At 39.6% G+C, this 19,379-nt stretch overlaps 4 protein-coding genes across 4 annotated transcripts; 3 read left to right on the forward strand and 1 right to left on the reverse strand.

Moving 5' to 3' along the window:
• Positions 1 to 3,659: 3,659 nt before the first annotated feature.
• Positions 3,660 to 6,076, forward strand: LOC148102179 (uncharacterized). Its single transcript, XM_087843692.1, has 5 exons — positions 3,660 to 3,822; positions 4,824 to 4,937; positions 5,105 to 5,215; positions 5,326 to 5,404; positions 5,503 to 6,076. The coding sequence occupies exons 1-5, from the start codon at positions 3,721 to 3,723 to the stop codon at positions 5,592 to 5,594; spliced, it is 498 nt and encodes a 165-aa protein (XP_087699818.1). The 5' UTR covers positions 3,660 to 3,720; the 3' UTR covers positions 5,595 to 6,076.
• Positions 6,077 to 6,394: 318 nt separating this feature from the next.
• LOC148102180 (C3a anaphylatoxin chemotactic receptor-like) lies at positions 6,395 to 7,227 on the reverse strand. Its single transcript, XM_087843691.1, has 2 exons — positions 7,166 to 7,227; positions 6,395 to 7,053 (listed from the first exon to the last, which is right to left on the reverse strand). The coding sequence occupies exon 2, from the start codon at positions 7,043 to 7,045 to the stop codon at positions 6,395 to 6,397; it is 651 nt and encodes a 216-aa protein (XP_087699817.1). The 5' UTR covers positions 7,046 to 7,053; positions 7,166 to 7,227.
• Positions 7,228 to 8,376: 1,149 nt separating this feature from the next.
• Positions 8,377 to 13,301, forward strand: LOC148102181 (nesprin-2-like). Its single transcript, XM_087844474.1, has 3 exons — positions 8,377 to 8,451; positions 12,873 to 13,055; positions 13,134 to 13,301. Exons 1-3 carry the CDS (start codon positions 8,377 to 8,379, stop codon positions 13,299 to 13,301), a joined length of 426 nt encoding a protein of 141 aa, XP_087700600.1.
• A 3,640-nt stretch (positions 13,302 to 16,941) lies between these two features.
• On the forward strand, positions 16,942 to 19,354 carry LOC102784710 (uncharacterized). The gene is made up of 5 exons (XM_006788866.3): positions 16,942 to 17,105; positions 18,108 to 18,221; positions 18,390 to 18,500; positions 18,611 to 18,689; positions 18,788 to 19,354. The coding sequence occupies exons 1-5, from the start codon at positions 17,004 to 17,006 to the stop codon at positions 18,877 to 18,879; spliced, it is 498 nt and encodes a 165-aa protein (XP_006788929.2). The 5' UTR covers positions 16,942 to 17,003; the 3' UTR covers positions 18,880 to 19,354.
• The last annotated feature ends 25 nt before the right edge of the window (positions 19,355 to 19,379 follow it).

Consider the following 19,379-nt stretch of genomic DNA (forward strand, 5'->3'; position numbering starts at 1 on the left):
CTTCCATCAGTGAGAACTTTGAAGATGAAACGAGGCTGGGTCTTCCAACATGACAATGATCCAAAACACACCGCCCGGGCAACAAAGGAGTGGCTCCGTAAGAAGCATTTGAAAGTCCTGGAGTGGCCTAGCCAGTCTCCAGACCTCAACCCCATAGAAAATCTGTGGCGGGAGTTGAAAGTCCGTGTTGCTCGGCGACAGCCCCAAAACATCACTGCTCTTGAGAAGATCTGCATGGAGGAATGGGCCAAAATACCAGCTACTGTGTGTGCAAACCTGGTAAAGACCTATAGTAAACGTTTGACCTCTGTTATTGCCAACAAAGGTTATGTTACAAAGTATTGAGTTGTATTTTTGTTATTGACCAAATACTTATTTTCCACCCTGATTTACGAATAAATTCTTTACAAATCCTACCATGTGAATTCATGGATTTTTTTTTCACATTCTGTCTCTCACAGTTGAAGTGTACCACTGGTGCAAATTACTGACCTCTGTCATCATTTTAAGTGGGGGAACTTGCACAATCGGTGGCTGACTAAATACTTTTTTGCCCCACTGTATATAATATTCTTAACTCTGTAACTTATGTCGGTGCTGTGCTTTTTGGAAAACAAATTTCCCAGAGGAACCCACCCGAGGGATGAATAAAGTTTTATCTTATCTTATCTTATCTTATCATTTTAGTGCAGGGGTTGGCAACCTGCGGCTTTTTAGTCCTTTTAGTGCGGCTCCACATGGTTTGGGAAAATAAATTATTATTTTTTAAGTAATTAGCTGAAGTGTATTTTATTTATGTTAGTTCTTTTTTTAACTTGTAGTTCTAAATTGGAAGATTATTGTGATATTGAAATATAAAAATAAAATATTCTATTATTTTTTGATGCTCAAAATAAGCGTCACACTTGCGGAAGCCGATATACCCCCGACACGCCGTGCCTTTATCGAGACTTTCAACCCCAGGTAGGCCAATTATGGATCTTCGGATCCACATTCTGTCAGCAGCTATTCTCCACCGCGAACTACGTTAAACACAAACACCGCTCACGCCTCACAGATGACAGCTTACAGTACTGCGTAAAGATGAAAGTGACTTCGTACAGCCCCGATTTGCAGACGCTGTGCGCAGAGGTTCGGGACCAGAAGTCCCATTGTAAACATATCACGGCAGACCCGACGACTTTTCAGCACCTCTTTATTGACCACTTTTCACACACGGTTGGTGACACATACAGCCGGTGTTAAAGCTCACAGCCCGACACATACCAACACAACAGCACAGATAGCACAGACGGCTCAGGTGCGTCCGCCTCCCCTGCAGCGGCGCTGCAGACCACGCCCCGCCACACACAAAATACATATTTAGGCTGAATTTTGCAAATATCTATTTTTCCTCTTTTAGCAGCATAGTGCTTTTTTTCCAATTATTTTTTAAAAGTCAGTTCAAGGCTCCAAAAGCCCAAAGGCGATATAAGGTTGGCGGCTCACAACAGTTTTTGTTTGCTACATGGATCATTTTAGTTCAGCAGGGTGTCTTTCCTTTTGTTATATTTCTTTAAGAGTTCAAAATGTGTTAATTACATAAGTAAAATGTAATTTTCTCTGTAGCACTTCATGGATTTAAGCAACACGCCTTAGTTGTTTACACAAAGCATAAAGGTAAAAAAACCCAACAACAATATATACAGTGTTATCTTCATTTTAGATGTCAAAAAGTATTTGCGGCTCCCAGTGTTTTCTTTTGCGTGGAAATCGTGTCCAAATGGCTCTTTGGGTGTTAAAGGTTTCTGACCCCTGTTTTAGTGGAATGGAAGTTATTGTGTAAAACTGTAATCTGTGGTTGAGCTCGTGTTAGACCTCATAAGAAATAATTAAACTGGTTTACTGCAGATGGGAGACATACAATACCACAAATATTACACATGACATCTAAAAACATTGAATTCCCACATTGTAAAAAACAGTTTACACAACATTATTAGGTAGAATCAGCTATGGCTCAATTAGCTCACGTGTATAGGACATTCTGAGTTCTGTGCTAATGTTCCTTTTGCAGTTCCCCAAAATCAAATACCAAGCTGTGGGGAAAAAAGTGGGGAAAAAAGATGAATAAACAACTTTCATTTCAGGAATCACAAGACAAGGAAGCAGTAAATAAATCTCACTCACGACACATTTTAGATCAATATTGGTACATTTATAGAGCTCCTCTCTGTTTCTTATTAGCAAAGCTCAAGGATGTGGCTTTAACCTAGCAGCAAAAATACACAAGCCACATTAAATAACATTAAATAATAATTGAATAAGCCACATTACACAACTACTGTGTAATGTGGCTTATTGGTCCAGATCATTGTCAGTGTGTTCAGTTCAATTCAGTTTTATTTATATAGCACCAAATCACAACAACAGAAAAAAAAAAAAATGTTTCGTCTCACTCCCATTTCTTCTTGTTGCATGTTGAAGCTTGATTTGGAACCTTGTTAAGATCCAACCATGCACAATATGATTTTTTGCCATTTTTCAAATGGACTTAAACTTTTGATCAGGACTCTATGAATATCAAGTTGCCAGGCAGGAGCAAAAGAGGAAGACCACAGAGGAAATTCAGGGCTGCAGTGAAGGAAGACATGCAGAGGGCTGTACGACAGAGGTGGATGCTAGAGATAGGGTGAAATGCAGGAAGATCTGTTGTGCCAACCCCTCAAGGGAACAGCAGCAAGAAGAAAAACCCACATATAAGTTGAATGTAATCTTTTGACTCTGTTGTGGAGAACTTCCCTAAAGTTTTCTTTAAATACTAGTGCGATGCAAATATCAGTATCGATCTGATACCAAGTAAATACAGGGCCAGTATTGCTGATGCAGCTTATGTAGTGGAGAGCAGTGTGTCTTGATTTATGACATGAATCCTCACCAATTAGCAAATTCTGAACACATTTGACTCCCTGCTAAATCATTGTCATTTTCTTTCAACTTCACAGAATAATTAGTTAACAGAACAAAACTCACCTTTCAGCTTTTTCGTGTATTTTGAAACTTGTTTTTTTTTTTTTAACGTGACTGTCTCGTATTTTGGGTCAACGCCTGCCATTTAAATGCTCCTTAGGCTATAAATAAAATGGACCCACAGTCAACACAAAAGGGCTCCGGATTTTTTCAGAATTCATGTCTGAAGTATAGTTTTTCATTTCCAATAAAATAAAGTATTTAACACAATTCAATTTGCTGAATATATTATTTGAATGTCTGAATAGTCTATTGTTAATCAGTTAGCAAACCTAACAGCCAAGATGACCAATAACACTTTATTTTTTATAATTAGTTAATGTCAAAGTGACTGCATGAGTGGAGCAGTGATTGAACAGGTATGTTTCTTTTTTGATGAACCTTAGAGGACAGAAATAAACTAAAGTATGAATCCTGTGGCACTCCATATTTGGCTTAATCTACCCACCTCTACTAAATGCTTGATAAAGACTCGTAAAGAGAGATAATTTGATCAATTAAAACACAAAGAAAAAAATAAAAATAATAAAAATAAAATAAAATATAAACAAATGAAAGTCAAATTGTATTGTATTATCAAAAGAGCGTTTTTTGTAAATGACATAAACCAGACATGCGCAGATGTGATTATTGTAGCTCCTCCTCCTGTCAGTGACTTGTAGTTCCATTCTCTTGAGCTGCGAGCATACTTAACTGCGACATTGGATCAACATGGCGAGCACCGTGGCGAACAAGTGTCTCAGTCCTCTGGCTTTCCTCACCAGGCGGCTCTCCGCTCCCGAGTTCATCACTCAGTGTTGCTATCACAAGAAGGTAAGTGGTCCAGTCTGTAGCTTCTCTTTAACGGGGAGCTCGGCTTACAGCGTCGCAGCTGCTTGTTGGTTCATGTTTACTCCTACTGAAAGCATCCTGGAGTATATCAGCTAACTGATCTACCAAACACGGGCAACCACGACTCTGTAAGAGTGATCTTTCTGCTCGGGTATTTTGTTGACAACCATAGGACGGTGGCTCATATTTAGCTGGCTGCACAAATGTTTCAAGTTACATCAGACTGCCTTTACGCTGGTTATCTCAAACCCTTCACCTCCATGATGCTAGCTTGTTAAAATGAACAAATGTATTGTTTCATTATAGCTATTTAGCTTACTGAAGGCTGGAATAACGTCACTAATCTGCAACCAGCTGTCCACTGCCACAGTTTTAACCATATCCGAATAATGCGCTTGAAAGGGTGGCAGTATGTTGTGCTAGAGTCAGGTAAATGTTATGTGATACCTGTGAAGGTGTACTGATGCAACAGGAGGTTAACCGGGTCATGGCAGCCATAACTGTGATGTATTTATGTTTAGCTGGATGTTTTTGGGTGATTGTGGAGGTTTAGACATTATATGCCTTTTATTAAAATTATTTCTTGGATAAGAGGTCATGTTTTAGCCATCGGCTGAGGAATCTGGCTTTAAACCTTTAATTTCTGATGAAAAATGCAAAAGGGTTTGCGATGCTCGGCCACTTCACGCTGTCTTGGTCAGAGTGACTCAGCAAGAAATAGAGTAGGAGGGCTGAATGACAGAGTTTGCACTGTGTCGACCATGAAATCCAGTCCTAATCTGCTCATGCCAGTGTCAGTTATGCAAGTGAGTCAAGTTGTAGTTGTGTAACAAGGATGCCAAGACTTGTACACATTCTTTTTACCATTGTATCTGAATGTAGATGGCATTTCCTTCCTGCAAATATGTGATTGTTGAATTCTGACAGCAACAGGAAGAGTGCATTTGGCCTGATGCTCCTTTTCCCCTCTTTGTTGTCTGAAGGTGGTGGATCATTATGAGAACCCCAGAAATGTGGGCTCGCTGGACAAAAACTCCAAGAATGTTGGAACTGGTTTGGTGGGTGCCCCGGCCTGTGGGGATGTAATGAAGCTTCAGGTACGTTTGTTAGAAAGTGTGTGTGAATTAAAGGCTTTTATTTTTGCTAGTTTAGTAGGGATACATTTGTAAGAATGGGAGAGCTTAAGATTGTTTGGGGGTTATTTTGTTGTTTTTTTCTTGCTCATTTTTTTGGTCACATGAGTAACAGTCAAAACTTTTCTCAGATTGAGGTGGATGACCTGGGGAAGATTGTGAATGCCAGGTTCAAAACTTTTGGCTGTGGTTCTGCCATCGCCTCAAGCTCTCTGGCCACCGAGTGGGTGAAAGGCAAATCTGTGAGTGAACACATTACAGACCTGCATCTCAGCTCCTTTGAATGTTTAATCTATTAAATATTTAGCGTATTCTGCTCCGCTCATGGCTGTGTGTGGGCTTTTATTTTCAGGTGGACGAAGCTTTGAAGATAAAGAACACAGACATCGCCAAGGAGCTCAGTCTTCCTCCTGTTAAGCTTCACTGCTCCAGTAAGTTTTCTTATAATACGTCAAGGCTCTTCTTTTTCTTTTTTCCAAACTTCTCTGCACACATGTGCACATTTAACCTCCAATTATTTCCTGTTCAGTGCTTGCTGAAGATGCCATCAAGGCAGCCCTTGCTGACTACCGTCTCAAGCAACAAGATGACCAGCAGGAGGCAGTCAGGACCAGCAATTAAATGGAGCGCTCACGCTTTGTGCTGGGCCCGGTTTGGCTCCCTGCTGCCAAGAAGAGAAATAGTCCAGCGTGAACACCTCACTTTCCTGCGGCAATGATGACGAGTCCACCACCTTTCAACCCTCTGTAGCAGTGTTACACCAGGCTGTTTTTATTAGTCTGCGATCCTCTAACCGTGTATACTGTATCTTTTAGCCTGTCACGTAAACGCACAATATAAGCACTGTTTTGGGTTGTTGGTACAGAGATGAGCCTTATTTTGGAAATTGCTTTGTGCAGGTGGAGTGTTTTTTATTTTGAAAGGTGTGATGGAGGTATGGATAAAAGCTAAAAGCTGTTTATACCGTCTGCACTCTAAACGCACTGACCTGTTGATTAAGCAAAGTGGCTTGAACCAAAGAAAGGGGGTCCACTAGTTTAAAATGCAACTTATATTTACAAATGCTTCTTTAAAAGTCTGTAATAAAATTATCCCTAATCGTACTTTTGGAATCCTGTTTATTATTTAAACATTATTTGACCCTCCATCTACAGAAAAATACAGGCGTAACTAATGAGATTATTCTTAATTTACTTTAAAAAAGTCGTCCTTGTGATCCATTTGAGTAAGCTGCACATAGACACAGAGCCTGCAAATACGCCCGTGCACTTCCTGCTACAATAACGCACCTGAAAAAGCTCTGCAGCTGAGATCCGCTGCAGCCAAAACACACCAGATTGTGGTTTTATACACTTGACAAATCCTGACTGTGCTTCGCTTTATCTCAGTGTCTCAGCTTCTCTCTCCCTCACACCCAATTTCTATTTCTCTGACTTACGTGCACACAATTTTGAAAAGCGCTTTTGCAGAACACAGCGACGTTCAACATCATCCGCTTTATGTCTGACCCCATAATCCGTGTGGCACTGAATGACCGAGCCGTGCACTGTGGTTTTCCTGTACATAAGTGAGGGCACTGTTAAGAATGCAGAAAGAACCCACATGAAGATGACGGCTCCAAGGGCTTTTCCTACTTTGCGGTGGTTGTGCGACCACACAGGAAATAAGACCATGATACAGCGGTCAGTGCTGATGAGAACCAACAGGAACACACTGCTGTGCATGTTGAGAAACAGGGCGGATGAGGCGAGCTTGCACAAGCCTTCTCCAAAGGGCCAGTGTGAAGTTATCATGTACACAACTTCGAAAGGCAACAAGGCACAGAACAAAAGGTTTGAAATGGCCAGGCTGATGTACCAGATGGTGATGACTGTGGTTTTCATTTTCCATCCACAAATCCAAATCACCAGGGAATTTCCTGCAAGCCCCAAAACACATATGATGATGTTGACTGCCACCAGAGCATAAGTTGAAGAAGACGAGGTGCTATATAAATTTAGGGTTCCTTCAGTGGTGAAGTTGCTATCGATGTCTGCGGTGTAGTTATCATAATCAAAATACTCCACGTCCATGATTGTTCCTGAAATATATGGAACCATGACTTTTAAAAATACAAACATTTACACATATAAGCTTTAAAATTATAGGTTATAAATAACACAAAGGTTTTTCATAGAGAAAAAAATACTTACATAGGGATTTTATGTCTCGTGTGAAAATAGAGAGTTTAAAGTTGCTTGTGCCGTTGGGTGGAGTTTCTCACTTCTGTTTCTTGGGCAGTAGTACTCAGTAAGTACTGACGTAGGTATTTTGCAACAGGAAAGTAGAAAAGAAAGGGAAAAAAACTGCTGAAATATCCAAAAAGAGATATCCTCAAAAAAATATCACATATCTTGACCAGGATTGTGCCTACTCTCAGAAAAATTATGGTTCTTAAATAGTTCTTCAGATGTCTTCATGGTTCTGAACCATACGTCAAAGAACCTTTTTATTTTGTAGATGGTTCATTAGCTATTACAAATGGTTCTTTAAAGAATAAAAGGTTCTTCATCCTTAGCTATCTAAGTTTGATGGTGTAAAATGGCATAAATATTTATTCACTATAATGAGGGTGTGAATTATACTGTGTGTTTTGTTTGTGTGCATGTGTGTGCAAAGGGGGAGGGCGGGTTACCTGGTGATTACCCTTTAAGAGCAGATGGTAGGAAACTGAATATTGAAATAAAGCTAGAAATACTTGCTTAAAAATATACTGGTGGCAGGGGTGGGGGCCAAAGCCTAAAGACCCCCGCCCCCCCACACACACACCTAACCCAGCAAACCCATTGATCACAAATAATGTGGTAATAGAATATGGAATTTATTATTAAGATGTTTATGAATACAGTGAGTTAACAAACAGTAGACACAATACACACATTAAAATATTGCACTGTTTTAAATTTTAATAAAGTATTACTATTTTCTGCTTCAAGGCATTACTTTTGAGATGATTATATATATTAGAAAATATATTTCTATATATAATGATAATACTAGTTATTGTAAACTTTACAAACCACCCAGCAGTATGTAAAGTCAAATTATAAAATACAAGTAAATAACAATTGCACAACAGAATGTTAATGTAATGAACACACTTACCAACACACTTACTTAATTTTGACAAAGCACACTGCTTAGGTAAATGATCTGAGTACTTGTTCATCACTGAGCAATTTGTTAATATGTGTTTTGAGCCAAATGACAGGGAGAGAGAGAGAGAGACGTTAGAACACGTTGTACTATTGCAACCTCCCGGGAGCGGACGGAGGGGGTCAGTCGTTGGGATGCGCATGCGCAGGCAGATCGCGCGAGCGGTGGGCCTTGAACTTTCTAAGGGAAAAACACTTTCTCACGGCCGATGACAGCGAAGCGGATAACAGTCTTGAGCACCTGCTGGTCTTTGAAGCTCTGGATTCTGGGACTGTTGGAAAAGGTAAAAATTTTCATTAAAACCTTTGTACTGTTTTGTTTTTGTTACTCGTCATTGTAGCTTGCTGTTAATGTTGTGCTAACAATAACGGTTAACTTTAACGGCTATGTTAGCCGTTAAAGTTAACAGTTTAGTATCGGTATACAGAACTGTTTTCCTAAAAAAAAAAACAACCCACTGTTATAATTAAGTGAAGGTACTCATAACCAGAGATGGGCAGTAACCCGATTACTTTTTTCAGGTAACGAGTAAAGTAAGGGATTACTATTGCTAAAACGATAATTAGATTACCATTACTTTCCCGTAGGAACGCTGCGTTACTGCGTTACTAAAACCGTGATTTTTTTGCGAGAATGTCTCATGACAGTGACCTAAGCGAGTGCAACGGTTGTGACAACAGCTGTGTGCAGATAAACAATGGATATTATCGAGTGCGGAGAGAGTATGAGCGTGCAGCGTTTAAAGCGTGGAAGTACTGACCTTATTTTGAGTTTGATTCCATAAAAAGTGACAAAAACATTAGTGTCCGTTGTGCGTGGGAAGAAAACTTATTTTTACAGCGAACCCCCCCCCCCCCCCCCCCCCCCTAAACTTCCAAGCAAGCACCGAGTGCGCTAGGACGTAATGGGAAACTCACAGAGAAACTCGCGGATTCTTCCACTGACCGCTGCGGCACACCTGCACCAGGGAACGCCTCCGCCACTCCTGCTATACAGGTGAAAATAGAGCAACAGGACCGCGAGTCTTTGAATTTATTTATCTGCTGTGTTTTACTTGCATCTATTTGAAAGAGTGATTGTAAACAAAAAAATAATAATTTTATTTTATGTGCTGGAATGTGCAGAAAATAGGTTTAAATGTTAAACAAATTTATTCCAGTCAGAGAATGTTGCATATAATTAAAATTTTGCTTGATGCATAAAGTTAAAAGGTTAAAACTAATAAAACAAGTTTTTAAAAAGAGACTTTTCCATTTGATTACATTTAGTATGATGGATTATGCAGAAAAAGTAGAATTGGGCTGAAAGATCTATTGCTTTATCACCTGTGTTTTAAAAAAGTAACTAAGTAATTAATTACTTTTGAAATAAGTAATCAGTAAAGTAACGGGATTACTTTTTGGGGAAGTAATCAGTAATTAGTTACTGATTACATTTTTCAAGTAACTTGACTGACACTGCTCCTAACTGATTTGAACCTTTGGCTTCTAAAATACGTGGTTCTATTGCATGCTGCATACATAACTTAATGTCAGCTAGACCAATAATAATATTGTTAAAGTCACTAAAATTGCGCCTGAAGCCTGTGACGTAAGCTCTGTGTCTGCTCTAGAAACTCAGAAATTCAGTAGAGCTGAGCCCTACATTAAATACTTACATCAGCCTGTACTTTGAATTCTGGAAGAGTGTTTTGAAGTGTTTTGAATGAATAGAAAAAGACACACCTTCTCATGTGTCACATGACTGTTACTGTATAACTTATTTTCGGACTAGTTGAAAATTATGCTCCAAGATAGATGTCCTTTTGTAATAGTCAGTGTTGGGTAAGTTACTTTAAATTAGTAACTTAGTTACATTACTAGTTACTTCTATCAAAAGTAACTCAGTTACTTCAAGTTACTCGTTACTTTCAGAGTAACTAGTTACTAGGGAAAGTAACTTTGGTTTTACTCAGAATTCTCTTGTTAATGTGTTGCTTCCGTAACTGGATACCCAGCAAGATTGCCAGTCTTCTACCTTGCTTACTTGCCACAAGTGCACTGTGCCACCTACCAACAGAAAGGAAAAAATAATGTGCACATTTCCACGAGAGAAATCCCACGCCTGATTCTATCCTAGCCTGCTTTTTACATCCAACACAAAAACTGCAGTCATGGTGCTTTCGATTGTACTCAGAACTCGGAAATTCTGCCTTCTGAATAGGAAGATGTAGGCAACACCAGACTGCAGATGAGCTGCATACAGGGCTGGACTGGGACAAAAAAAATCGTCCCGGGCATTTTGACTAGAGACCGGCCCACCATTATAGGAAAAATCATAAAGCCTTTGAATGAAAATAAACACTGTTGTGACAGTGATGTTCACTGTTCTGATGGTATATATGCATCAATCTATCAATCGTTTGTTGTAAGACTCAGATAATTATTTTTTTAAAAGTGAGACATTTTAAATGAGAATAAGAAAAGTATTTCCTTGTGCCCCCCTTTCCCTTTTAATGCCCTACATGGAACCCTGGCAACACTTTGCTAGACCCGCCCCTGCACAGTTACCAGCTGTCATCTCCTGGTTTCATCTTCATGTTTCCCTCTCACCACATATTCAAACCGATATCATGACCAGCAGGTTTACAGCTGTGGCTCCAGCAAACATCAGCTGATACTTAATTAATATTAAATAAATTCTAACAACAGCTGATCAAGCTTAAAAGTGCTGCTGTTGTTTACCGTGACATCCGCTGGTTTCCTCTTTCTGGCGCAAAGTGAGCGATAAATAAACAAGAGAGAAAAGCCGATCAGCTGATCATTGATCAGTTTCATGATTGAAGTAGAAACAGGAGAGGGGGGGTGAGAGGATGAGAGAAGAAGAGGCAGCTGTGCAGCGTAAACACAGAATAACTCCAACTTTGTGTCTTTTTCATTGTAGCTTTAGTCCGGGACAAACTGTGTTCCTTTTCAGCTCAATACAAAACGCGTGATATTTTCTCTGAATACGAATTCCGTTTTTTACAGGACGGTTGGCAACTCTAATAATTAACCTTATGAACAAAATAAAGTTCAACATCAGTAACATAGCACCCACCCAGCTGTATAGAAACTCCGTCATGCTAGCTAGCACGCAGTACGAAAAAGTCAGCATAACGAAAATAAACTCCACCTAAACTTGGTTCATATCTGACCCAGATGGACTGCAGGTTATAACTTCTTACCTGAAGTTCAGTTCACCTGACACTCTCGGACCAGCGGCCGCTTCGGGTCTCTCCTCTTGCCTCCCTTTTCCTTCATCCACCTGCTGGCTTCATCCACTTGCTAATGTTATTGAATCTGTGGAAGCTCCGCGATAGCCACCACACGAAGTAACGAATAACGAGCCTATCTAAATCCCAGTAACGAGTAACGCGTTCCTAGTTTTGGCATAATAATTAGTTACCGTGCGCGTTACCATAATAATAACGTAGTTACTGTAACGCGTTACTTAATAACGCGTTAGTCCCAACACTGGTAATAGTTAAATTTTCTTTGTACATTTCATTTATCCATCATCATACATTAAGCCAAGAAGAGGTCGTTATACTAACAAGATGTATAAAAGCTGGGCCAAAGTTCAGCATGTGGTTAAAGTTTGTAATCCAGCCAGGGTGTAAATATCACTCAGCAGCCAGTCATAGAGCTGAAGCAGGTAGCATCAACACATAAATCTACCTGGCTTAAATCACAAGACCACCTCTGACCGAAGAGCTGTAGATTTTTCTTGTTTGCACAAATTAATTCAGATTCACACTAATTCTGTTCACAGCTCCAACAAAATGAGGAAGAGGAGGGTGAGAAACACAATTAGATTGAATTACAATTGGATGGAAGTCGAGGACAAGGAGAAGGAAACTTTGGATAAGGAGGAAGAGAAGCAGCAGGAGCATTTTTAGGGATCTCTATGATGTTATTGAGGTTTGTTTCATTAATATTGTCCTCTCACAAAGAAAGATGACTTGTTTTAGTTCACCTACTTCCTGTATTAAATAGTGATGTTCAAAGCATTGTGGAAAACCACGGAGCAGGCACGTATAGGGCATCTGCAGGTAAATGAACATCAAATCTCTCAGACTAAAATCTGTATTATACTTTTAGTCTTAAGACCATATGTTGTATATTTATCACCCTTATGATAAAACCGATGTCAGCCATTGGTTTATGGACATTGTATTTTGAAGCCTCAACATTTGCTTTATTGCTATCACTATGTGGGTTTTTGTGAGCCTTTTGGGACCATATTAGGATGAGGGATCAGAATCTGGAGTCGTGCACACTACTGTGTCATTTAGCGTGTATCCATAAGATTTGTACAGCAGATCCAAGTTGTGCCTTGAAAACAGGAACGTTGTCTGCGTAGAGGAGAACTTTAATAGCAGGCTTGCACAAAGTGAGGCTTTGTGCTCACATTTGCTGCAAACACTCATTTTAATTCTGTCACCCTGTTTTGATGCAGAATTCACTTGAAATCAGGCAAGAACTGGACTTGTTTTTTATAATGTGTTCTTGTGAATTAATTGTGTATCGCATACATTTGATTTGACTTTCTGCGAGACAACAGTCGTCCACTGGCCAAAAAAGTTTTCCAAATACCTCCACGTGATCAAGCCTGGATTTAGAAAAGAATAGCAAAAAAATCTGCACCTCCTGCTTCACATGCAATTTGTGTTTGTGTGTTCAGAGGCGGCGGCGAGAGGGGAGACCTCGGATCATCCAGCTGGAGAGCCTGACCAGGAGGAGTCAAACATTAACTCGGCTCTTCCAGGGCACCCTGCAGACTCAGCTGCTGGCATTGGCGAGGGAGTGCGGCCACCGCTGGGATGACGTGAACACCAAACTGGAGTCCATCACAGGTCGACTGCAGGTATGCGAGTCAGACCTTCTGAGGAGGGTTTCACTTTTCTCTTTTCTTTATAATTGACTCTTTTTCTTTCTCTCTCAGCTCCTTGTTTTAGAGTGGAAGGGATTTGAAGCACAAAGGGAGGAGCTTGTCGTTTGGTTGGCTGATATGGATGTCCGCCTGAGTGAGGTTGACCAGCTGACAGGAAACAGCTGTGAAAAACTGAAACAACTGCAGGTGTGGGGTTGTTTTGATATGACATATATTTGATATGATACATACATCAGAGATGTATCATGATAATTTTAATCAAAAACTTGTTGTTGAAATATTTTTACTGAACATGCAAACATCTGCTGATGACAATGTGTTGATTTAATGGTCTGTTATGAAGCTATTGCTATTTCTAATGTGTTTTTATCACTTTCTGTTGTATTATTAATTAAACAATACATGTATTAATTGTTGTGTTATCTATAGATATAGTATTTATATATATTTATTTATAATATAGTAAAAATATTGAATTATTACTGTTTAAATGACTAATATGTGACATGTATTAGTGATGTTGTGCTGAGGGTTAAAATGCCTTTTTGTCTTTTGGTAACTACGAAATGGCAATAAACCATTAATATATGTCTATGCTGTGCTCGTATTTATTTTACCCTACTCAAATTCAATTTATGATACATTTTATTTTGAAAGATTTAAAATGGTTCTTTAAAGAGCCATTTTAAAAAAGGTTCTTTGAAAAACCGTTAAAGGTGCCCCAAAGATCCATTTCTTGATGGTTCTTTGGGGCACCTTTAAAGGTTCTTCAATGAACCATTGTTTGAAAGGTTCTTTGTGGCACCAAAAAAGGTTCTTCTATGGCATCAGTCTAAAGAACCACTTTTGGTTCCAGTTGGCACCTTTATTTTTCTGAGTGTACAGATCATTTTAGTGCAGGGGTCGGCAACCTGCGGCTTTTTAGTCCTTTTAGTGCGGCTCCACGTGGTTTGGGAAAATAAATTATTATTTTTTAAGTAATTAGCTGAAGTGTATTTTATTTATGTTAGTTCTTTTTTTAACTTGTAGATCTAAATTGGAAGATTATTGTGATATTGAAATATAAAAATAAAATATTCTATTATTTTTTGATGCTCAAAATAAGCGTCACACTTGCGGAAGCCGATATACCCGCCGACACGCCGTGCCTTTATTGAGACTTTCAACCCCAGGTAGGCCAATTATGGATCTTCGGATCCACATTCTGTCAGCAGCTATTCTCCACCGCGAACTATGTTAAACACAAACACCGCTCACGCCTCACAGATGACAGCTTACAGTACTGCGTAAAGATGAAAGTGACTTCGTACAGCCCCGATTTGCAGACGCTGTGCGCAGAGGTTCGGGACCAGAAGTCCCATTGTAAACATATCACGGCAGACCCGACGACTTTTCAGCACCTCTTTATTGACCACTTTTCACACACGGTTGGTGACGCATACAGCCGGTGTTAAAGCTCACAGCCCGACACATACCAACACAATAGCACAGATAGCACAGACGGCTCAGGTGCGTCCGCCTCCCCTGCAGCGGCGCTGCAGACCACGCCCCGCCACACACAAAATACATATTTAGGCTGAATTTTGCAAATATCTATTTTTCCTCTTTTAGCAGCATAGTGCTTTTTTTCCAATTATTTTTTAAAAGTCAGTTCAAGGCTCCAAAAGCCCAAAGGCGATATAAGGTTGGCGGCTCACAACAGTTTTTGTTTGCTACATGGGTCATTTTAGTTCAGCAGGGTGTCTTTCCTTTTGTTATATTTCTTTAAGAGTTCAAAATGTGTTAATTACATAAGTAAAATGTAATTTTCTCTGTAGCACTTCATGGATTTAAGCAACACGCCTTAGTTGTTTACACAAAGCATAAAGGTAAAAAAAACCCAACAACAATATATACAGTGTTATCTTCATTTTAGATGTCAAAAAGTATTTGCGGCTCCCAGTGTTTTCTTTTGCGTGGAAATCGTGTCCAAATGGCTCTTTGGGTGTTAAAGGTTTCTGACCCCTGTTTTAATGGAATGGAAGTGTAAAACTGTAATCTGTGGTTGAGCTCGCGTTAGACCTCATAAGAAATAATTAAACTGGTTTACTGCAGATGGGAGACATACAATACCACAAATATTACACATGACATCTAAAAACATTGAATTCCCACATTGTAAAAAACAGTTTACACAACATTATTAGGTAGAATCAGCTATGGCTCAATTAGCTCACGTGTACAGGACATTCTGAGTTCTGTGCTAATGTTCCTTTTGCAGTTCCCCAAAATCAAATACCAAGCTGTGGGGAAAAAAGTGGGGAAAAAAGATGAATAAACAACTTTCATTTCAGGAATCACAAGACAAGGAAGCAGTAAATAAATCTCACTCACGACACATTTTAGATCAATATTGGTACATTTATAGAGCTCCTCTCTGTTTCTTATTAGCAAAGCTCAAGGATGTGGCTTTAACCTAGCATCAAAAATACACAAGCCACATTAAATAACATTAAATAATAATTGAATAAGCCACATTACACAACTACTGTGTAATGTGGCTTATTGGTCCAGATCATTGTCAGTGTGTTCAGTTCAATTCAGTTTTATTTATATAGCACCAAATCACAACAACAGAAAAAAAAAAATGTTTCGCCTCACTCCCATTTCTTCTTGTTGCATGTTGAAGCTTGATTTGGAACCTTGTTAAGATCCAACCATGCACAATATGATTTTTTGCCATTTTTCAAAGGGACTTAAACTTTTGATCAGGACTCTATGAATATCAAGTTGCCAGGCAGGAGCAAAAGAGGAAGACCACAGAGGAAATTCAGGGCTGCAGTGAAGGAAGACATGCAGAGGGCTGTACGACAGAGGTGGATGCTAGAGATAGGATGAAATGCAGGAAGATCTGTTAGCCTAACCCTCAAGGGAACAGCAGCAAGAAGAAAAACCCACATATAAGTTGAATGTAATCTTTTGACTCTGTTGTGGAGAACTTCCCTAAGGTTTTCTTTAAATACTAGTGCGATGCAAATATCAGTATCGATCTGATACCAAGTAAATACAGGGCCAGTATTGCTGATGCAGCTTATGTAGTGGAGAGCAGTGTGTCTTGATTTATGACATGAATCCTCATCAATTAGCAAATTCTGAACACATTTGACTCCCTGCTAAATCATTGTCATTTTCTTTCAACTTCACAGAATAATTAGTTAACAGAACAAAACTCACCTTTCAGCTTTTTTGTGTATTTTGAAACTTGTTTTTTTTTTTTTTTAACGTGACTGTCTCGTATTTTGGGTCAACGCCTGCCATTTAAATGCTCCTTAGGCTATAAATAAAATGGACCCACAGTCAACACAAAAGGGCTCCGGATTTTTTCAGAATTCATGTCTGAAGTATAGTTTTTCATTTCCAATAAAATAAAGTATTTAACACAATTCAATTTGCTGAATATATTATTTGAATGTCTGAATAGTCTATTGTTAATCAGTTAGCAAACCTAACAGCCAAGATGACCAATAACACTTTATTTTTTATAATTAGTTAATGTCAAAGTGACTGCATGAGTGGAGCAGTGATTGAACAGGCATGTTTCTTTTTTGATGAACCTTAGAGGACAGAAATAAACTAAAGTATGAATCCTGTGGCACTCCATATTTGGCTTAATCTACCCACCTCTACTAAATGCTTGATAAAGACTCGTAAAGAGAGATAATTTGATCAATTAAAACACAAATAAAAAAAATAAAAAAATAAAAAAATAAAAATAAAAACAAATGAAAGTCTAATTGTATTGTATTATCAAAAGAGCGTTTTTTGTAAATGACATAAACCAGACATGCGCAGATGTGATTATTGTAGCTCCTCCTCCTGTCAGTGACTTGTAGTTCCATTCTCTTGAGCTGCGAGCATACTTAACTGCGACATTGGATCAACATGGCGAGCACCGTGGCGAACAAGTGTCTCAGTCCTCTGGCTTTCCTCACCAGGCGGCTCTCCGCTCCCGAGTTCATCACTCAGTGTTGCTATCACAAGAAGGTAAGTGGTCCAGTCTGTAGCTTCTCTTTAACGGGGAGCTCGGCTTACAGCGTCGCAGCTGCTTGTTGGTTCATGTTTACTCCTACTGAAAGCATCCTGGAGTATATCAGCTAACTGATCTACCAAACACGGGCAACCACGACTCTGTAAGAGTGATCTTTCTGCTCGGGTATTTTGTTGACAACCATAGGACGGTGGCTCATATTTAGCTGGCTGCACAAATGTTTCAAGTTACATCAGACTGCCTTTACGCTGGTTATCTCAAACCCTTCACCTCCATGATGCTAGCCCGTTAAAATGAACAAATGTATTGTTTCATTATAGCTATTTAGCTTACTGAAGGCTGGAATAACGTCACTAATCTGCAACCAGCTGTCCACTGCCACAGTTTTAACCATATCCGAATAATGCGCTTGAAAGGGTGGCAGTATGTTGTGCTAGAGTCAGGTAAATGTTATGTGATACCTGTGAAGGTGTACTGATGCAACAGGAGGTTAACCGGGTCATGGCAGCCATAACTGTGATGTATTTATGTTTAGCTGGATGTTTTTGGGTGATTGTGGAGGTTTAGACATTATATGCCTTTTTATTAAAATTATTTCTTGGATAAGAGGTCATGTTTTAGCCATCAGCTGAGGAATCTGGCTTTAAACCTTTAATTTCTGATGAAAAATGCAAAAGGGTTTGCGATGCTCGGCCACTTCACACTGTCTTGGTCAGAGTGACTCAGCAAGAAATAGAGTAGGAGGGCTGAAGGACAGAGTTTGCACTGTGTCGACCATGAAATCCAGTCCTAATCTGCTCATGCCAGTGTCAGTTATGCAAGTGAGTCAAGTTGTAGTTGTGTAACAAGGATGCCAAGACTTGTACACATTCTTTTTACCATTGTATCTGAATGTAGATGGCATTTCCTTCCTGCAAATATGTGATTGTTGAATTCTGACAGCAACAGGAAGAGTGCATTTGGCCTGATGCTCCTTTTCCCCTCTTTGTTGTCTGAAGGTGGTGGATCATTATGAGAACCCCAGAAATGTGGGCTCGCTGGACAAAAACTCCAAGAATGTTGGAACTGGTTTGGTGGGTGCCCCGGCCTGTGGGGATGTAATGAAGCTTCAGGTACGTTTGTTAGAAAGTGTGTGTGAATTAAAGGCTTTTATTTTTGCTAGTTTAGTAGGGATACATTTGTAAGAATGGGAGAGCTTAAGATTGTTTGGGGGTTATTTTGTTGTTTTTTTTCTTGCTCATTTTTTTGGTCACATGAGTAACAGTCAAAACTTTTCTCAGATTGAGGTGGATGACCTGGGGAAGATTGTGAATGCCAGGTTCAAAACTTTTGGCTGTGGTTCTGCCATCGCCTCAAGCTCTCTGGCCACCGAGTGGGTGAAAGGCAAATCTGTGAGTGAACACATTACAGACCTGCATCTCAGCTCCTTTGAATGTTTAATCTATTAAATATTTAGCGTTTTCTGCTCCGCTCATGGCTGTGTGTGGGCTTTTATTTTCAGGTGGACGAAGCTTTGAAGATAAAGAACACAGACATCGCCAAGGAGCTCAGTCTTCCTCCTGTTAAGCTTCACTGCTCCAGTAAGTTTTCTTATAATACGTCAAGGCTCTTCTTTTTCTTTTTTCCAAACTTCTCTGCACACATGTGCACATTTAACCTCCAATTATTTCCTGTTCAGTGCTTGCTGAAGATGCCATCAAGGCAGCCCTTGCTGACTACCGTCTCAAGCAACAAGATGACCAGCAGGAGGCAGTCAGGGCCAGCAATTAAATGGAGCGCTCACGCTTTGTGCTGGGCCCGTTTTGGCTCCCTGCTGCCAAGAAGAGAAATAGTCCAGCGTGAACACCTCACTTTCCTGCGGCAGTGATGACGAGTCCACCACCTTTCAACCCTCTGTAGCAGTGTTACACCAGGCTGTTTTTATTAGTCTGCGATCCTCTAACCGTGTATACTGTATCTTTTAGCCTGTCACGTAAACGCACAATATAAGCACTGTTTTGGGTTGTTGGTACAGAGATGAGCCTTATTTTGGAAATTGCTTTGTGCAGGTGGAGTGTTTTTTATTTTGAAAGGTGTGATGGAGGTATGGATAAAAGCTGTTTATACCGTCTGCACTCTAAACGCACTGACCTGTTGATTAAGCAAAGTGGCTTGAACCAAAGAAAGGGGGTCCACTAGTTTAAAATGCAACTTATATTTACAAATGCTTCTTTAAAAGTCTGTAATAAAATTATCCCTGATCGTACTTTTGGAATCCTGTTTATTATTTA

Source organism: Neolamprologus brichardi, chromosome 7 (genome assembly GCF_056152115.1).
Source record: "Neolamprologus brichardi isolate AB-2024 chromosome 7, ASM5615211v1, whole genome shotgun sequence".
Taxonomy (NCBI): Eukaryota; Metazoa; Chordata; class Actinopteri; order Cichliformes; family Cichlidae; genus Neolamprologus; species Neolamprologus brichardi.